At 36.8% G+C, this 24,275-nt stretch overlaps 1 protein-coding gene across 5 annotated transcripts in view; it reads left to right on the top strand.

Moving 5' to 3' along the window:
* Positions 1–24,275, top strand: part of KLHL5 (kelch like family member 5) — a 46,926-nt gene extending 22,651 nt beyond the window's left edge. For 3 of the 5 annotated variants that reach the window (XM_072406323.1, XM_072406321.1, XM_072406319.1), the window contains 10 exons: positions 1,849–2,031; positions 3,227–3,363; positions 5,226–5,422; positions 11,218–11,430; positions 13,022–13,208; positions 14,340–14,564; positions 15,865–16,027; positions 16,606–16,818; positions 17,697–17,868; positions 20,165–24,275. In XM_072406323.1, coding sequence (XP_072262424.1) covers positions 1,889–2,031; positions 3,227–3,363; positions 5,226–5,422; positions 11,218–11,430; positions 13,022–13,208; positions 14,340–14,564; positions 15,865–16,027; positions 16,606–16,818; positions 17,697–17,868; positions 20,165–20,221 — 1,707 coding nt within the window. In that variant the 5' untranslated portion in view covers positions 1,849–1,888 and the 3' untranslated portion in view covers positions 20,222–24,275. The other 2 variants (XM_072406324.1, XM_072406320.1) reach the window with 2 other exon arrangements.

The following is a 24,275-nucleotide window of genomic DNA, read 5'->3' as shown; positions in this document are numbered from 1 at the left end:
GAAGGGCAGATCCAAGTGAAAGGTGAAATTTGTATATAATTTTAGCTGTCTATATATCCATGATTGCTTTGATATGGGGTTTATATTGATAATTCTGAATGGCTTCTAGGGAATTTGATGTGCCGTTTAACTAGCATCAGTAGCTGGATTAAAAAACATGGCTGCAGCCAGATTTTGAGCTGCTCTACACTTGGGGATTGTATGTTACTGCTAATACCTGACCAAACCTGGGACAAAAGAAGGGTCTTATTTGTTTACATGATTATTCTTTCTTATGAAATAGTAGATAAGATAGTTTATGGTAACAGAAATTGTCCTTCTTCTTACAAGTTTGTTTTCCTTTTGTAAAGCTATAAAGCTGCCCTCATTTAGACATAAATGATATTCAAGCTTTGTTTAGGTTGTTGTATTGTCCTGACGTTGCAGCAGTTTTCTTTGCATAATGTTCCTTTGGTAATGCCAAGTGTAACACAGTCTTGGCCATAAAATGCTTTGTGTTTTATGATCACAATAATGATTTGGAAAAAAAATAATGGCAAGAAAGTAATTTAATTGTTCACAGAGCATGTGGATACGAATTGTTTATCACCAAATATGGTTTTTCTGTGTTTGCGCTAGAAGCTTTAACTGAAGATGAGTATTTATATCCTTCACTGATTCAATTTGTAAGTTGTTCTGCAAAAGTGTATGTGCCTGTGTCTAAGAAGGGGGAGGATAAAGCTGTTTTTTTACCCCTTCTTTTAGAGGCCTGTACTAACATACTAGAATCCCAAAATCTAAGATTAACTATAAGGTATTATGAGTCGACAGCAAGGAAGTTTTAATATTTCATCCCGTGTAGGTTGGAGAGGTCAGTCAAGTTTCAAAAGCCACATCCAATTCCCAAGAAGCAAGTAGAGGTAGTCCCCAGGTTACATACAAGATAGGGACTGTAGGTTTGTTCTTAAGTTGAATTTGTATGTAAGTCAGAACAGGTACATTATTTTAATAAATGCAATTAGGACAGATGTTTGTCTCAACATATTATTAGGCAGCGTGGTGTCAGTTACTGTAAAAAAATACCTCACTGTGAGGTAATCACAAACAAAGTAAATGGTCAAGCCTCCATCCTGCACACAGCGAGCAGGGAAGCCCCGTTCGTATCTAGGAGTCGTCTGTATGTCCTTAACTCAGTGACTACCTGACATCGTAAAGTATATGGGAACTAAATGACAACTAGTTAGATAAAGAACTCCATATTAAAAAATATTTGTATTTTTGTTTTAATAAATTGGTGATGTCGCATTTTTGTTGTCGACTCTGCTGATTTTCTTCAGCTTTTTTGTAGTGACACATGTCCACATGTACGTACTCCAAAAGCTGCATGGTGTCCATTGAAAAAGTGTGTAACAGCCCTGGAACCCAGTTGGAAAAGAGGGGACAGGGCATGGTCACAAGAATTGGCTGGACAATTACTTTCATGCGAGGAGCACCAGGATATTATTTTATTGTAAGCTGTAGATTTATAAATATTTAGATGTAAGAACTTATAGGAATATGTAAGGACTAATAGGAATAGGTCTTAGTATTCTGTAAATTGCTCCGGAACTTGGCGGCACAATATAAATTTTTAAATCAAATCCTCATTTGTGTTTTTCTTTGCCAAATCTATTCACAGATTGCTTATCTTTCTCTCTTTAATCAAATTCAGAAATGAGAATCCATTTTTTTCAAGCATTCCACAGTAACACATTATGTATATATAATATGTCTCCCTATTGGTGGTGGAGCTCCAAGCTATAAATAGTTTTATTGTTCTAGCAGTTAAGATGTCTTGTTAATAGAAGCATGTGCTATTTGTTCCTTCAGGACTTCGAACAGCAGCCAAACAATATCTTCCTGCCAGACAATGGAGTCATGTGCCCAAGATGAATTCTTCCAGTCCCTCAACCATGCCGAGCAAACCTTTAAGAAGATGGAGAGTTACCTTCGACACAAGCAGCTATGTGATGTAATTCTGATTGCTGGCGATCGTAGGATTCCCGCACACAGGTAAGTCATAGAGGTTTAATCAGAAATAACGCACGCAGGCAAAATGGGTGCACATTACTTGGCAGTCTGTAAGATTTTAGATAAGTTTCCACTACAGTCAAATTATATAGGGAGTGGAGAAGGGTTAGATTAGTATTTTTCAATATTTTTATACCAATGGAACCTATAAAAATTTTGGGCCTCAGAGAACCCCTGAAAATATATGGAGGTATGGTGGGAAGAATGCCGCTCCTACGGTGATAATCCGGAAATGATTTCCTTTACAGTGTCAAAATCCAACCCCTCTAGACAGCTAAAAGAACATTAGTGTAATCTTAATGCCTCTGCCAAATGGGGTAAACCCAGAACTAGGCGGGCATCAATCATGTGGGAGGTAAAGCTATTACAGCTCAAGGAACCCTTGACAACTACTTGGGGAAGTTTCAGTTATCTGTAAACTTTATGAAAGTCTTTTCCCTGCCCCCAGACTGCGATTTGACACTTATATTGCCATCTTGCCATTTAGCTGTTCTTTTCTCATGTCAGCATGTTTCTTGTTAACATGACTTTTACAGTTTGTTGTTTAAAAATAGCATTTATTTTGAAATTTGTAGAAAGGAAAATTCACTAGAATGATCGCAGGTGAAAAATGGCCCTAGATTTTTAGAGTTGTGCCTCAGCAATACTTTTTTTATTTCCTATGTTCCTATTTTGTTAATATTCCTAATAGTTTCCAGTCCTGATGCAAACCTTTTAATAAGCTGGAAAGATACAACATGTGCCAGGGCCTCATACCAATCTTCTTGCATCCCTAAGTTCCCTTCCTTAAAGCAGACCTTGCCCCAAATAGCCAACCTAATGTATTCATTAGTGTTCCATCTCCATCAAATTAGTGAAAGGTACCAAATTACTTTTCTAAATCGGTGTGCAGAGGTGATTTTCTTTTACACGCACAAATTTAAACAACTTCTGTCAGCATATGGTGCTGCATTACCTACCAGCCAAATAATGCCAACCTTTCATAGCTTTCAGGTTATGATGCTTGATTATGATTTAAAGCAGCTCCTGCAAACAGCACTTGTCAGGAAAGTGTTATAAGTAATGCATCAACATAAGTAGTTTTGGCAGACAGATGTCTGATGTAAAATTAATTTGTTATTGCAGTCTGAAGACTGAATAAAACATCTCCATTAATCAGATTATTTTTTTTGTTCAGGCTGGTCCTGTCTTCGGTGTCAGACTACTTTGCTGCAATGTTCACCAGGGATGTTCGGGAAGCCAAGCAAGAGGAAATTAAAATGGAAGGTGTTGAACCCAACGCCCTTTGGGCCTTAGTTCAGTATTCATACACAGGTAATATATTTGCTTGTTGTGTAGTGAGTAGGCATTGCTGTGCAAATGAATAACATTGCTACAAAAAGAACAGTCCATAATTAAATCAGGGAATACCAAGCAGAACACTAGTAGCTGCTCCTGCTGTGCAGAATGAGCCTTGACTTCTGTTACCCAATTAATTCACTGAAAATGCATAGAAGACTGTGAAATAATAAAATGTGCATCTCCAGCTGTGTCCTTCGGACAAACTCATGAAGAATTTAGCTGCTTGTGACACTTTGGTAAATTATATGTATTTTTCTACAAGATAAGTGTTGCTCTTTTAAAGGACTGGAATATCAGTGAATATGCACTAGAAAGAATTTTTGGTAAAACTACCTTGTTAAATCGCCTGGCATAACTTGAAAGTAGCCTGCAGTTGGGATGAGATTTTAGCACTCCTAGGCTGGAACTGACACCCTTACTGATTTGTAGTGTATACTCTTTTAATTCTTAATATAACTATTCAAATGTTATTTTTACTGACATTTTTAAAGTAGACTGAATCCCTAATAGAATGCCATTTAGTTTGCTTATGCACTGTGTATCTTGACCCGCTATTTTTATTTAAATAAAATCTTGTTTTCAACTTTTTTTTGCTGGCATATAATTACAGACTGTTCTATCCTTTAGAGGTTTCTGAAAATGCAAATATTCGTGTATCACATCATGTAAGTGGGTTAAGCTTAGCTGCACCTTTTTTTTATTAATAAGTCTTTTATTTTTGCTCTATTTCCTTATACACCCATATCTTAAGTAGAGATTGATTGTTAGCTCTTTTGGGGCAGAGTTTTCTCCTCCTCCTGTGTCACTGTCTATATTTCTCATTTGCAACCCCTATTTATGTACAGCGCTGCATAATGTTGGTGCTATATAAGTCCTGTTTATTAATAATAACAATAATAATAATAATAGGGAAGACCAATTAAATAATAGCTTGAGCCTTCTGCATTCTCTGCCTTGGTGCATGCAGCTCAACGTATTTATTTTCAACTAGACAATATTGGATTTCAGCTGGCTTGAATATAGTTATATTATAGCTATACCGGATTAGATATAGTTAACGTATATCACATCCTTAAAGCAAATATGAAATCTATTGTAGCTATTTGATTTAGATTATTTTTTTATTTATTTTGTGGAGAGAAGTTTATCTTCCTCGACTTTTCCTGAAAACCTGGGTTTATGAAGGAACATAAATATTGTGTCCTAAAATTGACAGAACTTTATATTTTTTGATACATACTAAGTAATGTGTAAGTGTTACATTTGGGAGTCTATTTAGAGGCAGGGAATGTGACATTCACTGAAACATTTCCTGGTGAAGAATCTTCCAGGTCCATGTGTTTCATTGGCGGTAATTGATTCTTTACCAGGCTGTGTTTCAGTAAATGCCAGATTCACTGTGTTATAAATAGACCCCTTAGAGGTATTTATTACCTTTCACGGTATTTTCCCTGACAAGGTCTTGGTGTACAGCATTCACTACTCCTGAGACATAGATTCACTGCTCCTACAGAGACTGAGATTCACTACTCCTTGACACTGGCACGGAATGTTGGGGGGAGCCAAGTAGCTCAATTCTACATTTTTGCTATATACTTATACTATATACTATAGGTATATACTTTGTCTTAGAATACTTATACTATAACTTCAACTACTAATTACTCCTTCAAGGGCATGTAGAGAAAAATATAGTGACTTTGTTCCAATAGCTGATCTGCTAAATGTCTTTTGTTAGATTTTGCTTCATGGTGGAATTTTTTTTATTCTATTTTTGTGTGTTGATCTTAAAATACGACTAAACTAAACCAGTTCATGTAGGTGTTTCCTGACAGGTCGTCTGGAATTAAAAGAAGAAAACATAGAAAGTCTACTATCCACAGCTTGCCTCTTACAACTCTCACAGGTAGTCGAAGCTTGCTGTAAGTTTCTGATGAAGCAGCTCCACCCTTCCAACTGCCTAGGCATTCGCTCTTTTGCTGATGCACAAGGATGTACGGATTTGCACAAAGTTGCCCACAATTACACAATGGTGAGAACTTCCAAATGTTCTAACTGCTGTACAACCACGTGTTTAAGGGTTTTAGATCTACAAAAACAAGATGTTAGTCTTCTGTCCACCATCTGGAAATAATTAGCCTATTCATAGAAGGATGAACAAGGTTTTCACTAGAACAGTGTCTAAGTTATGCGATTTTTGTGTGTGCCCCATTTATAAAAGTAGCTGAACTGATTACCACTTTGCAGCATGTTTATATATATATTGGAGCTGAGTTTGGCTGTTGAATACTGAATGTAGAAATGTCTGATGTTAATCTTTGTGTTAGACTTCCGTTGAATCTGCTGATTCTTATTTTTTGGTATATGGTTTTTTGCTTCCTGGTTGCTTGCAAACACATGGTATGTGTGCGTTACTTAGGTGTACTCCAACATAACAATGTCTGTTAGTATTACAGAACACCCATATGTTACTTTCACTGATGATTTATCTGGCTTATGCAGGCAGGGGAAGGTAAAGTGTCTTCAGTGTAAATGTTTCCCACATACATAGGTGAAATACAGATGTTTGAACTGTTTTACGTGCCAAAAGATACCTTACCTTATGTTTCTCTGCTACAGTTTTACTCCACTACACTATCCTGTTATTGGATATTAAAAGTCCTTCTACTCTCGCCTTCTGGGCATCTGTGCACTGCATGGCACCTTGGCTAAGCCTCACGCTACATCATCCACCTCTTTCTGATTTATATTGTACAAATCTGTAATAAGGTTGCACTGCTTCTACTAAAAATTACATTTAATGATATGTTAATAATGACAGAACTGCATTCCTTATATCTGGCTGTAGCTCTGCTTTAAATGGCTTCCAATTATCTGCTGTTTTTTTGTCGTGTTTGCAGCCTGAGGAATGATATAAAGTCGTAGTCTTTATCTGCATATTTCTATCTTCCAATTATTGCATCTCTTTGATGTTATTGCTATTTATATATCGTGATGAGCACAGTACCAGAGGAAAAGAGACAAAGGCCATTTTAGAAAGTAATAAACTTTTCAAATTATATTCTTCCCCCAGGTCTCCTTTGATATTGTTAGCTGGAGAACATAAACTGATATTTAGTAATGAGTTTTGTTTTATAAGAATGCGAGTTATAAATAGTGTTCTACATAAAACTCATGTTTCTATGGGAACCATAATGTGCTTCTTAAATGTATATATTATAACTTCTTCTTCTCAGACCCTGACATTTCTATGTTTTATTTACAGGGTAAAAACAACTTGATAATTATAGATGGTAATGTTGTTTTCTTACTCAGCCACCAGCTGTAATTTTGGCGATATATATAGGTCCATTGCGATTACTTCAATCCTCTGTTCTGCATCTAAGTTGATGATCATGAAAATAGAAATTTTATTTTGGTTACTTTTTGGTATTATAAAATAAATTGTACATTATCCAATGTGTACTACTACTACTACTAAATATCCATAGTCAGTTGTTTTCCAACGACCAAATGAACAAGCGCTGTACATATGGCCCAATTCTGTTCTATGGAGAAGGAAGGGGGTGAACAAGCCATCAGCACCCCACTGCGCTTTCCTCCCTTCACTTCCATACGGTCGATTGTCTTCTGTCGTTCATTGATTTGCCAGGGAGGATCCTTAAACGCATCTCGTATCAGCTGAGAATCATCTAATGTGTGTACATACCTCTAGACTTTACAGATAGTAGGTGGACAACAATGGTCTGACCTCATGGTTCTAGCACAAAAATTAGACATCCGAGTTCCTGGCTGTGTGGATAGGTGCACAGATACATCCAAACACAGTAGACGTTTGAATTTGCAAAATTCAATAGTTGTAATTTACAATAATCAACGTGATTGCTTTGATAATTTGTCTTGTTTGTTTGGAAAGCGAGTTTACGATTTATCATCAGGCTGGCAGGGCGTATCTCACTTGGCGTAGGTCCAAAGAATTTTAACCCAGGAATTTATCATGTCTGCTATTTTACAGTCTGGTCTGGATCAGTGTTTGGCCCTAAGTACCATTAAAGGCAAGATGTCTTCTCTTGACATTTTGTTTTTGAGACCATAGATTCCTGAATGTTTGCTTCCTAGTTAGGAACTTTTTTCTGGGGAGTGTCCCCTCCTGCTTGTTGCCTGGGTGAGATTGTGGTAATTTGGTTTTCTCTATGGTAAAGAAAAAGCCTTTCAAACCTCTTAGAGGTGTTCCACATTACTCTCACCCACAATGTTGTACTTTTTGCCTCCCCCCACCTATGCTAGGGAAGTCTCTGATCTAGTGGCAACTTTTCTATAAGTTGCACCTTGTCCCTGTGTTCTTATATACCAATGTAATCTACTTTCTTTTCCTCCACCTTAACCAGAACACCCTGCTTCCTTCTCTTTGTCAGGCTTCAGGTAACCATAGAGAGATCTCCTTCTATTTTCCTTGGATGTGATTCACATGTATCTCAGCTACTGTATCATTCAGAAAAAATATTTTCCTGATGGTCACTATAAAGGTGCTCGGGCTTCTTGTTCCTCCATCTCAAAGTAGCTCAGACAAACCATTGTTCAGGCTGGTGGTATCAAGGATAGAGCTCCACCGTTCCCTCTTGGGGCACATTCTACCAGATATATATGGGTGCCTCTTTTTAAGCTTCTGTTTTCCAGATTTGCTGACACCTTGTCTTCTGATTACTCATTGTATCGGGTATATGCTAAGGTCTCATCTGATGCCAACTTCAGTAAGGTTCTTCTGGTGGTTCTTTGAGCTGCAGATTGTCTTCAGTTGTTTTTCTTGACCCTGAGAGTTCCCTCAGCTGGAATGCTTTGGGCATTTTGAAAGGGATAGATTTCCTGTGTCAACAATGAACACAAAAGAAAAAATATTTTTATAAAACTTTCCATCAAATCCTTTTCATGGAGTCTGCTATGCTCACGCTTTCTGTACTGTTGCTTGAGGGTTATCCTGGGCTGACCTACAGTTTTTCTGTTTTCCAGTGTCCGGTCTTCTGTAGGCAGCGAATAAACCCAAAGGTAATATACTTCCTGTGTCTCTCTATAGAATACACTAAATGTTTTTTATATTACCATTCTGATTATCAGACTTGGGTAAGCACATAAACATCAATAGACAGCCAAAAATATGTGTTATAGTGGCAGGATTTCTAAGGCTAAGTGTTAGAGAAATATGTGTGGAAAGAATTCAGATCATATGGAACACAGTGCTCCTGGCATACATCTTTCATCCATCTGCTAGAACAGGCTGTGCACAATTGTAGCAATGCCATGAGAAGAAATTATTTCTCTGTTATCACTGAACGGTACACAGGAAAGAAGCTCAAGCAATAGAGACATGGATATAAGACTCTGGTTCTCTTTACACAATATAACTCTTTAATACCTTTATGAAGTTACACTTCATATATTCTTACTCTGATCACCAGAATCTTATACTGTCTACAGCCAGACTCATAGGGCTTCTGCTAGTAGGCACGAATCTTTATTTTCTTTAATTCTTTAATTTCTTATTTCTGTAAATAGTGTTTGTTGAAGAATGCACACAATGGAGCTTTAACGAAATGCTGCCGGAGGTTCAAATGGGCAGCACAATGTTGTAGTCCACCTTTTAACCAAAAGGATGCATTCATTATAAAATATTTGCAACCACAATAAAGAAAAACATACTCAAGGGTGTTTGAAGGTTTGTTAGTACCTCTTTAAATAACCAGAATGATTCAGAAACTATGGACTACTGTTGGCTGGTAATAAATTGCTACAGTTTTAAAGCTTGTAGTACCTCAATTCAAGCTCCCAGCCTTCATCAGGCTGACCGATATGAGTGAGAAGAAATCCAGGTAGGATTGAGGCTGCAAAAACTCTGCAAGGCATTGCAGGATAGAAGACTCGTATCTGTGTATTGCTTGTGTGGCAGTCCATAGGCTTTGCAATACTTACATTCATTTTACATTTATATACATTTTTATTTCCTAATAGTTTGGCACCCTTTCATATTAAAATTTGTGAATGTTATGTATTTGACAAAGCCTTTGTCAAAATCCTGCCATCATGCTTTAGTGGTCTGTGCTGGCCGAGATCATACCATTCCTCACAGACTTGAATTGCAGTGAAAGGGAGGTCATGTGTGGGACCAGTTCTGTGGGAACCTAATGATGTACAGCTAAAGGCTTATCTAAGACAATCTAAAATTAATGCACAAGCCTTCCTTTTTTTCTTTTTTTTTTTTTGAGTTTCCCATGCACCCTCTCCCAGACAATGCATTTTACAGTGGTAGGGTTTTTAGCAACAGAGGCATTGCTATGAATCCAGAAAGCAGTGGGAAGGTAATGAAGGACAAGCTCCAGGCTTGTGAAGTGACTATGCTGATTTTTACATAACCACATTTTGCAACTTTTATGAAGGTCATACCTGTTTGCTCATCTGCTCTGAATTTAGGAGCAGTTTAGCCTTGTTGCCATACTATTGCATGTAGCTGCATTTGGTGATTTTTTTTTTTCTATTATTATCAAGATCGACGTAAATTTTACAGGGGGGCCAAATGAATATGTTTACTGGTATGCCCCTAAGTCCTGCCCAAAGTTTTACCCTAAAGAGGAACTAAACTGAAAAGTGCCTAAAACTAAAAATCCTAACCTAAAAATAAATACACTTATATCTTCAATCCCGCAGTGCAGTCGATCGGTCGCGAGGTGTTTTCCATCGGGTCCTGCGTCGTCCCGGTATCCGTCTCTGACCTGGCGTGTTGCACTTACAAAAAAACCTAAATGAACAGAATTTTTACTTAACATAAAAAGGTTGTCTACCCTTTTATTTAAAGTGAAATTTCTGAGTTAAGGTATGCTTTAAGAGCAGTGGGTCTTTTCTGTTGTTTGTTACACTGCACACCAGTTTTAAACTTTCTGCATAGCTGATATAAAAAAATAAGACTAAGAATATGGGAGTTGATAATGTATTATATTTCGGACCTCATGTCTGTTTCTGTGAATTCAGTTGGGCTAATACTCTGGTTTACAATTACTTACAAATGTTCAGGAATAGTTTTAAATCCCAAACATACTGATTACTCTGTAGAGATGCATTCTCTTTAAGGGTCTATCCACTCTATAATATATTCCTCTCTTTTCTGCACATGACGGCCCACATTTAATGGTTCCTAAAACACAGACCCTTATGGTGTGTAGCTTGTGGCACCGTATGACGTTCTCTTTAATTATTAAGCAAGAAGAGCGCATGAGATTGGAAGAAACCTGGTCATGTGACTTTGACACGTAAAATGAATGGGCTAAATAATTACAGGCAGTTTAGGCTGCTGGTAAATGGTGAAAGCTGATGGTTAGATGATACCTGAAAGCACATGAAAGAGTTTCTTTGTGTTTATAGATAATCCTGCTCCATATGTAAAGCCATTGACCTAATTCATGTAAATCCCAAATTGTTAACATTCTCTTGGGACTATTTTAGATCTTTGTGAAAAAATACCAGAAATATTGAGGCTGATTTACTAACAGAGTTGAGGCTCTTAAATATTATTTTCAAGTATCCAATCATGTGATAAACAATTTTTTTTAACTCCAATCATGTGTACATGAGTTTATTAAAAAAAAGATAAGATAATTTTAAGTGAATATTTACACGTTCTGCTATGTGAAGATTCTTTTATCATTTTGGTAATCCAGCCTCGATATCCCTGATACTACCCATGGATAATGTTTTACTAATGCATGCTAATGGTTTAGTGAATAGATGAAACACCGGAATTAGACAAATCTAATAATAATGCTTTTAACTGTTTGTTTTTAGGAACATTTCATGGAAGTAATACGAAATCAAGAATTTTTATTATTGCCAGCTTCTGAAATTGCTAAACTTCTAGCAAGCGATGATATGAACATTCCTCATGAAGAAACCATCTTGAATGCCTTGCTTACCTGGGTACGACATGATGTAGAACAGAGGAGAAGGGAGCTTAGCAAACTTCTGGCCTATATCCGGTTACCCCTGCTGGCACCACAGGTACAATGGTTCCCCAGCGTGTTGGCACTGGTATGATGTTCAATAACATACCATGTATACTGCATATTAAATGTTTGTGTTTTATGCCACAGTTTGGGCATAATGTTATGTATTGTCTCAGCAAAACTCTGTTTTTAGAGTTTGGTTTGTATAACTTTCAACTTTTGGAGTGTTTTTATTGGTATGTACACCTGAACCCGGCATTACATAAGCCTGACACTAGCTGTACACACTTATTACCTAAAGCAAAATAAGTTCTGTTTGCAAACATTTTAGCCCTTCCCATGTTTACAGAGTAAAAGATGAGTGATTACCACTGCTTAAGTGGATACCAAACCCAATACAAGATGAATGAGAATTAGCACAAAGTGAAGTGATTTTAAAGGCATCTTTTTTTTTTTTTTTTTTAAAGATGCCTTACAAATCCCTTCATTTTGCACTTATTCTCAGCTCCCCATGTTTACTGTAACTTAGTAACACTCTTCAGTTATTACTCCCCTTAGGTTACCCCAGCTCATATTCAATTCCAGTATTTTTTTCCTCCCCACCAAAATTGTTTTGCGTTGATTTCCATATACACTTCTTCTGCAGATTATACTAAACACATCCCCTCCATGAAACCTGGTGATGGCGGCACTACACAGAGGTCATGCTTTTACTACAGAAAAAAGAACTTGTAGGGGCAGCAAACAAATGGGAAACCAGAAAAACCTTAGCAGTGTGTATGACGTTTGAGCTTTGGGAAAGCGTGTTCAAGCAAAACAATGACCCATAGCATTAGGCTACAACTCCAAAAGATTGACCTAAAATAACAACAGTCTTAAAAATGTCAAGTCAAATTCCAGAACCCATGAACTGTTCAAAGTCAAGTCAAATGGGCTGTTCTCCCATGATCCCCAATCAACCCAACAGTTTTTACAAAAGGGAAATGAGGAAATATTGCTGTGACCAGATGTAAGCTGATAGAGACCTATCCACACAGTCTATTAGTTGTTATTGTTGCAAGAGTTCGGGGAGTATATAGTTTTTCCCTCAGTTATTGTGTTTGGGTTTTTTTTTATTGTAAATAATTTAAATCAATGTTTAGTGATATGTTTTCACCTTTAAATGAAAAGGCTCGTTTCTGGTGATCAATGTGTTCATGAGCACAACTGTTCTTATTAAAACATTTAAAACAGCATTGGAATATATGCCATTAATGTAGGTTAATTTATTTGTATTTTAATTCTATATTGTACTTATACTTTTAAAACCTACAAAAAACATTTCTTGATTTGATTCATTCTTCATTTGATTTAACAATATAGCATTATTTGCTATATATATAAAGCCTAGGAAAAGCCTGTATAATATTGCAATGAATAAATACCTGGGCAACGCCGGGTTATTTAGCTAGTACAGTAATAAAATTAAAAGATTCCAAGGGCGTGAGTTTTTTTTTTTTTGGTCTTTAAAATTTTGTCAGTATAAAGTGCTTCTGACCAGCTGAGGGATAGGTGATCCTCAAGGTCTGCAGACACCACATTTGATACAATTCAGACCTCACAGTTGAAGTGTCTGTTGGAACAATAATCAGATATCTCATTTTTAGTTTCTTGCAGACATGGAGAATAATGCACTGTTCAGAGATGACATTGAGTGTCAGAAGCTCATTATGGAAGCCATGAAGTACCATTTGTTGCCTGAAAGAAGACCAATGTTACAGAGCCCTCGTACAAAACCCAGAAAGTCAACTGTGGGCATGCTTTTTGCTGTTGGTGGTATGGATGCTACAAAAGGTAATACTTGTAATAATGTCTATTAATCAACCAGTAAAATGTATTCAGTTAAACAAATGTAATATAGTGGAACATAAAATGTATTTTACTTGTTTATATTATGGATCCCCAATTGAAATGGCGCATAGAAATCATCATAATGTATTTTAGGTCTAGTATCCTACTGCCAGGGCAGCTTGAGAGGGATCTATATGCTGAACAGCTGGGGTTTAAGGAGAAAGGGCATATGTTTTTAATGTTTACCTTTCCATTTATCCTATCCATGACAAGAAGTAGAAGAACGATGTGGGAAGAAAATTATTCTCTTTGGGCAGGTCTGGGTTGAGGTTCAACTCTGTGCTTTAGGCTGTACAAGGAGCAAAGCACCAAAAGAATGTATAAGTTGTCCCCTTTTATCAGGAATTGGTACTGGTAAACAAAATGTGTACTGGGGCCAACAAAAATTGAAGGAATTCATAGGAGTAATTGGTGTGACCTCTGCATATTCACTTAGTACTAAGCACTCTTGCACACCCAGATATCTGACCAGAAATCATTAAAGCCTAGATTCCAAGCATCAGCATGCTTCGGTTAATGTGATTTTTAATTTGATTAAAACATTTTTAGATTCTTACATACAATACTTTTATTTAGTACACTGTTTTAATAAATCCTCTGCTCCTTTAGACCATGCACACAGAAAAACTGGCACAGTGTCATCTGCCAGCCTGAGAAGTTTGTTATCAAGTCCAAAAATGGTTGCCTGTCAAAGCAATTACATGAGCATGTAGTGCACTGACTGGCCATTGATCCTGTTTATTAATCTGAGAGCGGTTTGTTAAAATAGCATGGTCCCAGTACTACCAGTGCTCACTGTGCCTGAAAACTTTGCTCCATCTATTGTTTCAATGTTTTTTTGCTTAGATACGAGGCACTGCTGGAACCCATTAACACTAATTATTTTTTATTGCTAAGGTGAGGGCCATTTAGAGGATTAGAATACCTTCAAAATAAACTTTTATGTAGAGGTACAGCCAGGTGCAGAAGGTAAATGCCAGGTTGAAATTAAGGATTAATGTTTACTTAACTTTGATAAGTTTTATACCTAATGGTAATTAGAAATAATTAGTTTTGAATAATTAACTGTTTCAGGAGCAACAAGCATTGAAAAGTATGATCTGCGCACTAATACATGGACTCCTGTAGCCAACATGAATGGACGAAGACTTCAGTTTGGTGTCGCTGTGTTGGATGATAAGCTATATGTTGTTGGAGGGAGGGATGGGTTAAAAACCCTAAACACTGTGGAGTGTTATAACCCCAAAACAAAAACATGGAGTGTTATGCCACCTATGTCTACACATCGGCATGGCCTAGGTAAGTTAGCACCTCCCCTACCGTTCATCACCAGTCAAATTTCTGTAGTAATCAAAAGTGCCTTAAAGTTTATTACCATTTTTTTATACCATATTTTATATTTTGTAATTATATATGTAGAAGGGTAGCTTTCTCTGATTATTATATATACAGGCATTCCTTATTGATCCATAAGAGGTGTGAATGTTATTGCCCATGTATTAACTTAATATGCATGGCATTACATTTTATGTAAGAGTGATCTAAATCTGGTCTGCAGATAAACAGCAAGGAACTGCTACATGTAATCCTATTAGGCTTATTTTTTTTTCAAGAGTTTTCGTTTCTGCCTTCCATGAAAACGTATTTTTAAAAAAGGCAATTAAACAGTTTCAGTTCACTGAAAATTTAGTTCCACTTCAAAAGCATTTAATCATAACTGTAACTCCATAGGTGTAAACTGCACAAAATTTATTCCAAACATAATAAATAAAATTGGAAACAAAAGATTTTTTTAAACCTACTCAGTAGAAACCTACTCAAAACAAAGTAAATTTTCATTTTGCTGTTGTGCCTTGTTCTGAGAAACCAAACTGGAAGTGGTGCCCAAAAGAGCAAAAAAATGTAGTCGCTTGTATTGCCTATGCAACCTCCCTGTAGCTGATTTTTACTTCGTAACTGATGTACCATGGTCTGATTCTCATGGTGTGAGTGAGCATTTTGGTAGAGGCTGGGATTTTACTTCCTTTTGTCAGAGAAGCCAGAAAGGAAAACAGAAAGCACCACATTAATGTTCTTACAAAATCTAATTACAAATCTTTTAAAACTAGCAGATTTCACATACTTTCACATACCAGAAAGAGTATTGCTGTTTTTTTTATATTTGAAGACATTCAAATATTCAGTTTTGCCAATGAAGGTTACTGTTAGATATTGGTAAGTTAAAATTTTCAGGAGCAGCCTTTTTATCAAGTACAGCCTTTAGAATAGCTCGTCAAGCCAAACCAGCAACATTTAATATATACATCTGTGTATGGTGCTTTCAAATGCCAACCCTTTGCCAGCTTTTTTGTCCTTTAACCTTAGTCCCTGGAAATATTTCATGAGATATCATGTTTGCAGTCTGTAAAGGTTTGTTTTGACCTCCTTACATATATAGTTGTGTCATTTGCTTATTTTCATTTAAGACCATTTTAATGATCCAATTTTGATCTTTATTTTCTGTTCATTTAAGCAATATGGATTACCCATGCCATTGCTTCTAACATAATAAAGGGCACATTTTTCATAGTCATATAATGCTTAATCTGTTTGTTGATAGGTGTGGCGGTTTTAGAAGGTCCCATGTATGCTGTTGGTGGTCATGATGGCTGGAGTTATTTGAACACTGTGGAGCGGTGGGATCCTCAGGCCAGGCAGTGGAACTTTGTAGCCAGCATGTCAACGCCAAGAAGCACAGTTGGTGTAGCCGTCCTTGCTGGAAAGTGAGTAAATAAGCAGTATGTTGAATTTGCTGTCTGTACTATTGTAGTTTACCTGTATTCTAATGCAGCCAGTACTTCTATTATACCTTAGTTTGTCCCTAAAGTAATTACATGAAATAAAAATTATTTAGACACTAAAAAAGAAAATAGCCTGTGTCTATGTAATTGAGGGATTAGTAGGTAGGATTCTTTTTACTTGTTTAATTTACTTCTGAAATGGCTTATACACTTTTTGATATTTTCATGCAGGCCCTCAGAGGAACAGGGAATGGGTAAAAATGTCCCAGTTGGGGTCATAAGGACTTCACAAAAATGTTCTCTAATAACACAAAAACATTTTGGGTGAATTGGACTTTATGCAGACCGCCCTTACAACATTCTTTGCCTTAGAATTGAAGCTTCTAACCACCCGTATAGTGAAGAACTGTACTGGCCCTGAAAAAACTGCTCATAACAGATGTGAAATTATGCACGTACTGTATTTCTTTTCATATTGAAAAACATAAGATGTTGGGCCATCTGCCCGCTAGTGGATTTCACTGAATAAATTGGCACATGTTGGTTTGATTGTCTTCCAGGCTTTATGCAGTGGGTGGTCGAGATGGAAGTTCGTGTCTCAAGTCTGTAGAATGCTTTGATCCTCACACCAATAAGTGGACCCTGTGTGCACAGATGTCCAAAAGAAGGGGTGGAGTTGGGGTCACCACATGGAATGGTTTCCTCTATGCCATTGGAGGACACGATGCTCCAGCTTCTAATTTAACATCTCGACTATCAGACTGTGTAGAAAGGTAACATTTCATTTATGATGTTTAAGAAATAAACTGTCAAAGCTGATTGCAAGAAATTGCCTTTATGAAAACAATGTGATTTCCTGCTTTCTGGACACCATGTATTGGCTGGAAATCTGAGCATAAGCCCAGTTAAATTAACCCAGAAGTTCCAAAAATGATTTTTGTGCAGGTACTGTAGGGTTGAGCAGGTGATTAAAATAGAACCAGGTGGTTAACCATATGCTGTATGGTATGTCAGTGTATTAATGCTAATCTACTTACCCCGTATATTTCTGGCACCTGGCTACATTGACAATGTATTTATTGCCTGTAATTTGTAAGTTTCAAAATTAAAAAATTCCCACAGCTCTAGTTTTATAGACACCCCTGAAGTGCAGCAGGGGAATCTCTGTGACCTCCCTGTAATATAACAAAAAAAGTGCAGCCAATACCATGCTCCAATCTCCCATTTGCAAACCGTGTGATGGTTATTATAGTTTTTTCCTGAATTATTTTATACCAGTTTCTATATTACCATTTTACCTTTTTTAAAAACCAAAAACACTGGGAGACATAAATTACATGATTGCAGTTAAGTTCTGAATTTCACTTTTTAATAGTTTTACTATTAATAGTATGTATTAAATAATTCACAGATTATAGCTACAGTATAATATTTCAAAAAAGTCTCCTACCTAGAGATGCATCATTCTGCTGCAGGAAGCGGTTTGTAGGTCTCCTTCCCACATTAACCTAAAAGGGAGCCTATATACTTTAATTATACAAGTTTCTTTTCATCATGGTAAACTGGGATATGTGTGTTTTCTTAATATGTGAATATACTTGCTAATACCAATACTAATACTTGCATTACTAATGTATGGCTACTTTTTTAGATATGATCCTAAAACAGACATGTGGACTTCAGTGGCCTCCATGAGCATTAGCAGAGATGCAGTTGGAGTCTGCCTGTTGGGCGACAAGCTTTATGCTGTTGGTGGATATGACGGACAGAGTTACCTTAATAATGTGGAAGCATATGATCCACAGACAAATGAATGGAGCCAGGTGAGCGTCCCTAACAGTAATTTTTTTCATCATTGGTGTCACTGTCGGCACTAAAACTATCCAGTGTTAGTGTTATTGGATTTAATAAACCCCCTGGTATTTGGTACCTGTGATCATAATGTTTACCTGTGACAGGTATCATAACCCCCTGGCATTATTATCAGTGACAATAACAATGACCCCCAGTGACCACAATATTAAACAACCCCCTGCATTGATATAAGCGAACACCGTAATAACACTGCTGTGTGTGACTGCAATTATAACCCCTAGCATTGGTGTCAGTGACAATATTACCAATCCCCAGCCCCATTGGCAGTATTGGACCCCACCTTCCTACATAGCGGTGGGTAATGTCCACATTGTAATATTCCTTTTCCCCCTGAGTGGGAGTAATATTTAAATAACCCCTTCACTCCAAATGGAGGTCAGCAGAGCATTTGATTCTCCTGGTCACTGGTTCAGTGTTTCTTTACCCTGTTCCACTTGGTACATAGTGCTGGACAGTGAGGTTTACCCTCTAGCATTGTTGGTAATGATTACTTCCCTGATCCTCTACACCTATTTCTTGCTCCTTTCTAATCGAACTGGGACTTTACTTCTGTGGTCAGGCAGTGATTATCACATTAATGGAATGCAGACAGTGTTTCAGCACATGCAAAGCAGCAGGTGGCCACCAGCTGGAGGACCATGCCTAGGGCATACCAGGCCAAGAGCTAAGTGGGCACGTGTTGGGCACCATAACTGTGCAAGCCAAACAGAAAGTGGGGGAGATTAATCAATCCTTTCACATAGCCAGGCATTTTCACTAAAGAGGAGCAGTGAGACAGACTGTGCAACAGATTTGTTATAGGCTGACCAATAAATTCTGTGACAAATCTGTTTTAGAGTTTTGTGAACTGTTTCACTTCAGGCTGCCTAGGAATATAGGCACATAGGCCTGTAAACCTGTTTTCACACACTTTGCTTACCAAGAGGCAGCCTAGTTTGCTTCAAATTGTGTTACTAAGGCTATGTACACACATGCAATAATTATTGTTGGAAAGGATCATTCAGAATTCTTTCCAACACCTGCATGATGCATGAACGAGTGGGGAGAACGAAACAAACGACTGTTCTGGCGGATCTGATTGAGCGACTAACATTCCTAATCGATTGTGTACGTTTAATGATCGTGGATTGTTCTGTGATACACTTTCTCCTGTACATGTCACTTCCTGCATGGTTTGAACGATTGTTCAAATGATCGTATCTAGTGTGTACATTATTGTTGGATTATATTTGAAGGATCGTTACAGCATGTACAGAACTGTGCACAATACCATCGTTCAAAATATTTGTGCACAATCCTTTGTTTTCAAACGATAATTATTGCACGTGTGTACGTAGCCGAACTCATACACATTGAAAGGCGGTTCGATGTGCCATTATATTCAAATAACCAAACGATTAACTAAGCATGCAAGTTCCTGACTGAGGAAAGCAGAAGGACTGGAGGGAGGTGGGAAGGACAAAAAACATAAATGCTAGGTTGGCTCTGTTGAATAGATGAGTAATTAGTAGAGGGTGGCACAGTGACCACAAAGACTTTGTAGCAGGATTTTTGTCTAAAGCAGTGTTTCCACACTTCCTCTAAAGGTTGTTAGGGGTTTCTTAAACAAATTGTGCCTCTCCGTTCAGTTTAAATGACAATAATGACCTTTTTGGGCATCTGTAAGGGTGACCTTCTTCCCACTGATCACTGCAACACTGAGCTGTGGATATAGTAATTATAGCAGGAGTTCCCTGAAGACCTAAAGGTTTTTCAAAGATTCCCCCATGGAAAATTCTGGTCTAGAGGAAAATCGGCATCTTCAAAAACTGACAATTAAAAATCCATTTATATTTCCTCTGCCAGTCGTACTTAACGGAGAAGCACCCATGAAAATCTTTGAGCAGCCTAAGATCAGCGGGAAATCACCTTATCAGATAATCAGATTTAAGTGTATCCTATGCATCAAAGGTACTGGCTGAATCACGATCTGGGAGTCCCCTCTATTGTGTCCTTAGAGAATTGCTTAATGTTGTGTAAAGCCAAAGGAAATTTGTAGATACAGATATGTTCATAGAATTCTCTCCTTCTGAGGTCCGCTTGTACACACCAGCAGCTTTGGGCTGCGCTGCCCAACATATGTGTCCTATATATGCACGGTAACAAATACAATGTGAAGTAAAGCGAGCCTAGGAAATTTTATTGTACAGTTGATTTAATTGGCATTGGTGGACATGTTATAATTATTTACTTTTTAACCTTCAGGTTGCCCCATTGTGCCTTGGAAGAGCTGGAGCATGTGTGGTCACAGTGAAACTATAGCCTGCAAGTTTTATATATCATCATTCCCAAAGAGCTGAGAATTCACAACATATTTATTGACACAATGCTTTTTTGTGAATGTTTAAAAATTACTACTACTATTTATCATCTTGTATCTAAATGCACACTTTTTAAGATGTTGATCATTTATCAAAGAAAAGATTATTTATCATTATATTGGACCAACATAAAACACACATGTAGAATAGAGATTTTATTTGAAAATGTTACTGGATGATTTGCAGGACAAAACAAGTAACAGTTTACAGTTAGCAGAGAATGTTGCAGTATTATTTAGCTGTTGTCTCCCTGTAATCTCATGCAAAGCTGTCACTAGATCTTTGTATGTCACTGTAAGTGCAATCAAAGCTCCTTGACTTTGGATGGAGTCCAGATTATGGGTGGAAATTTTGTATGTGCCATTGTTTTTGGCACAGTGTGTGCAAAAGAGGAACAAAACGCAGTTTTACGAGAAACATTTGTATGAAGAAAGTATTAAAGGAAAACAATTAACAAATGTGAATTTAAGGGGAAAAAAGGCTATGCTTTTATGTTTATTCTTAGGCAGTGTGGCCTTAGAATGTGTTCATTGTTTTGTTGTGTTAGCTTTATTTTTTGTTTCTTATATATACTTGTGTTCCATGAAACATTATAGCTAATTATACTTCTTAAAAGACTCCTGGGTAAGCATACAAAACCTCCTATGCAGATAAAGTTTTGTTAAAGCAGATCATGCTTTTAGGTTATTTTCTTACAGTAATAATTTGCACATTCAGGTGATGAAATTTGTAAAAACATTACTTGTGCTATCTGTCTGATGTAGAAAGACATTCCCACTGCACTTCCAATTCATAAGCTTCAAGATGCAGGGAAAGATTGTTTGTATTGATCTGCATTTTGAAACTCAGGTCTGTTGAATCGAATATTTAAGACAGTTGTAAGCAGATCAGTGGGGATATGGGTAATATTTACAGCTAGCAATTGTAATTTAATGTTCACTTTTGCTAGAAATTATTGTAAAGAAAATTCTTTAAAGTGTAAAACTTCCTAAAATGAACCCGATTGTTTCCAGTAAACCACTATGGAGTAAATTACCTACCAAAAATGTCTAATATTTAAGGATTTCTTAGAAGACTTTCTAGCCGTTCTTGCTAGTTTCTCAGTTTAATCTTTAGGGTTTTTTTAGGTAAGGAGTATATTGTTCTGTATTCACATACTGCTCCAAGCAAAAACTATACGAATCCTAAAGATATGCCCCACATGTATGCTGCTTTAGTGCTGCAAGCTCACTTCCAACACCCATTCCTAAAATCATAATGGGTCAGACTGCTAATTGGATAATGAAGGTGTAGTATGTTAATTAGCTTACTCCTGTGCTCTCCTGTTGCTGCCAATACATTTAGGGTCTATTTAAAAAAAAACAGTGAATCTGATTTTTACTGAATTATTCCATGGTAGAGAATCTTCCAGGTCAATGTCAGTAATTGATTCCCCACCAGAAAACACTTCAATAATTGTCAGATTCACTAATTTATAAATAGCCCACTTAGAGTTCTGCTGATATTACTATGTTAAGTCATAGAAGCTTTGATTGGCTCAGTAGCTGTCCTTTCACATTTACAGTCAGCCTACTTCTATGTATGCATTTTGTTATTTAGGATTCAGTTGATGGAGTTTTTTTTAGAAATAGAAACTTCAATAAATATGCAAAATTAAGCTTTGGAGTAAGAAGAGTAATCCCCTTTCCCAAGTAATTTTGGTTTTACCTTTTTGACTGCTAGGGAGAGTTTGTGGGCAAAACATTTTGTCATAGGAATGTCAATAGGATTTTATGAAAAATAACACTTTACTTAAAAGTTTGTTCCAAATATAATGTGCATGTCTAGAAGCAAATGCACATGCTTGCTTGCATGGATGTATCTCGGATAAATGGCTTGCATGGATGTATCCGAGCAAACATGACAAATTTAGCTGCTTAGAACTTTGGTTAGTTTGGGATAATTAGGGCTGGGCACTCCTGGTGCTCCATAAGAGTGTTGGGTTGTCACATTTGAAGAATTAAGTACTTTTGTAGCCTTGATAGTGATATGATGTAAAGGAGGTATGAAGGAAACACAAATATTGCTCGCCTGCCTTTATTTTTCTAATAATGGAGGAAACAAGGGAGGAAGTCCAGTGTGCATTGCCTTTGTTTAATGCTGAAATGAAAGTTACAATGTGAAAGTAATGTAGAATGTATAAATACTGAATGAAAGTTGAGCCTTGATCTCACCACTCCATACTATGAAGGTATAAACAACTACAGCACGTTTACATCAGTGTCCACATTGCTCTTTTTATTACCCTCAGAGAACTGAGGTAATAACAAATATATATATATGTATCTGAGCAAACATGACCAATCATATATATATTTTGGTAAAGGGGAAATGATTGACAGTTTTCATACCTAGAAAATTTAATTCTGTATAAACTTTATGGGCTCTGCCTTCAGGAGTTCTCTGAGATCTTGAATTTAATACCAAAAATGACACCAGATTTGCACTGTATATTAATATGATTAGATGTCTGGTGAAGTGTTCAAGCACTGGTTGTGTTTTCATTATTGTTCAGTATTAATTCAGGAAATGTGGAACACATCTCCATACCCTATATAGATTGATCTAGTTTGTTCTAGAGTAGAATGAGTATACTGAAGGAAGGTAAAGTAAGTGTTTTGTAAGAAATATTTTGACAGTTTAGGATTAGTTTCCAGTTTTGCATGAAATAATGTTGTATAGAAGGGGACATAAGCTTTGAGTGACAACTGTGGTTTCTACCTGACAGCAGAGAATGAAGAGCATGAAGCTGCACTATTCCATAATCAATATTAGTCCTGGATATCAGATAGAAGCATTTGATAAAGATCCTTGGCTATATAGGTCACTTTAACAGAGAAAAAAAACATCTCCTTAATCTTATTTTAATTAAAAAGCTTTTTACCTCCCTGGTGCATGGTGGGGGTGTTATTATGGAATGTGGATATGATGAAAGCCTATGATTTGTAAATTAATAAAAGCTTTAAGCTGGCAGAGATGAGTATAAAGATATACCTCCTGCAGCTAAAACACTCTCCTCCAGCAATTCCTTATGCTGCACAGGCTGCTGCTTTATTTTAGCTTTGGTTCTGGTGAGTGCAGTGAGGAATCCTCTTGTCAGTCAGGTAGATAATGGGCAGAAAAACAGCGTGTTTGTAGGATACACAAATAGTAAGGTTAATTATAGGAGGAAAACACTGCCCTGTTTGCACTCTATGTAAAATAACTTTGTAGTCTTGTATGGAAAAAAAAAAGTTTTTACCACTTGAAGGTCCCAGAAACTTTTTAAAGGGTGGTGGTTTAGTGTGTCCCTATCCCTATCATATTCAGAAACATTTGGTATTAGCACCTCTTGCTAGTCCCTGTGGTATGGAAAATTTCAGAGGAGTCCAGCACCAGAAACTTATTTAATCAGCTCCAGGCTTGCAAACCTGCTGCAGAGACCTCATTAGGAATAAAAATGAAGCTCGGGGTAAAGGGCACAAAAGCCCTTGAACTTGAGTGGTTCAGCTGTCAAATCTTTATCACACTCCTGAATCATTCCAAGCAGTCCTTTAGATTTAAATTTATGAAATTTGGGGGTTTTCTTCACAGGTGTGTTTTTTAAAATGTAGCAACTGGCAATATGTGTCTTTATTTATTTAAAATTAATTTAGATTTCATTTACTTTGTGACAAATGTACTTTTCACTGTGTGCCTTCCTCTGTCATCACAGCACTGGGATTCTATTCTCACGGATAATTTACTATCATTACTACAACCTGAATGCCAATTCTTTATACTGGCCTTACTTGCTGTCATGATTGTCACCTCTTTTCTTTTTTTTTATGTAATACATCAGCTTTATTTATTATTGTGCAATACAACCTGATCTGTGCTGGTTTACTTCTTGTTATATATATCCCTTTTATATTATATATATTCTGTTTCTGAACATTTTTATTATAAAATATGTAATAAACATTTATGAACTTTGA

This window comes from Pyxicephalus adspersus, chromosome 3 (assembly GCF_032062135.1).
Source record: "Pyxicephalus adspersus chromosome 3, UCB_Pads_2.0, whole genome shotgun sequence".
Classification (NCBI taxonomy): domain Eukaryota; kingdom Metazoa; phylum Chordata; class Amphibia; order Anura; family Pyxicephalidae; genus Pyxicephalus; species Pyxicephalus adspersus.
This window is presented reverse-complemented; position numbering and strand designations above follow the sequence as displayed.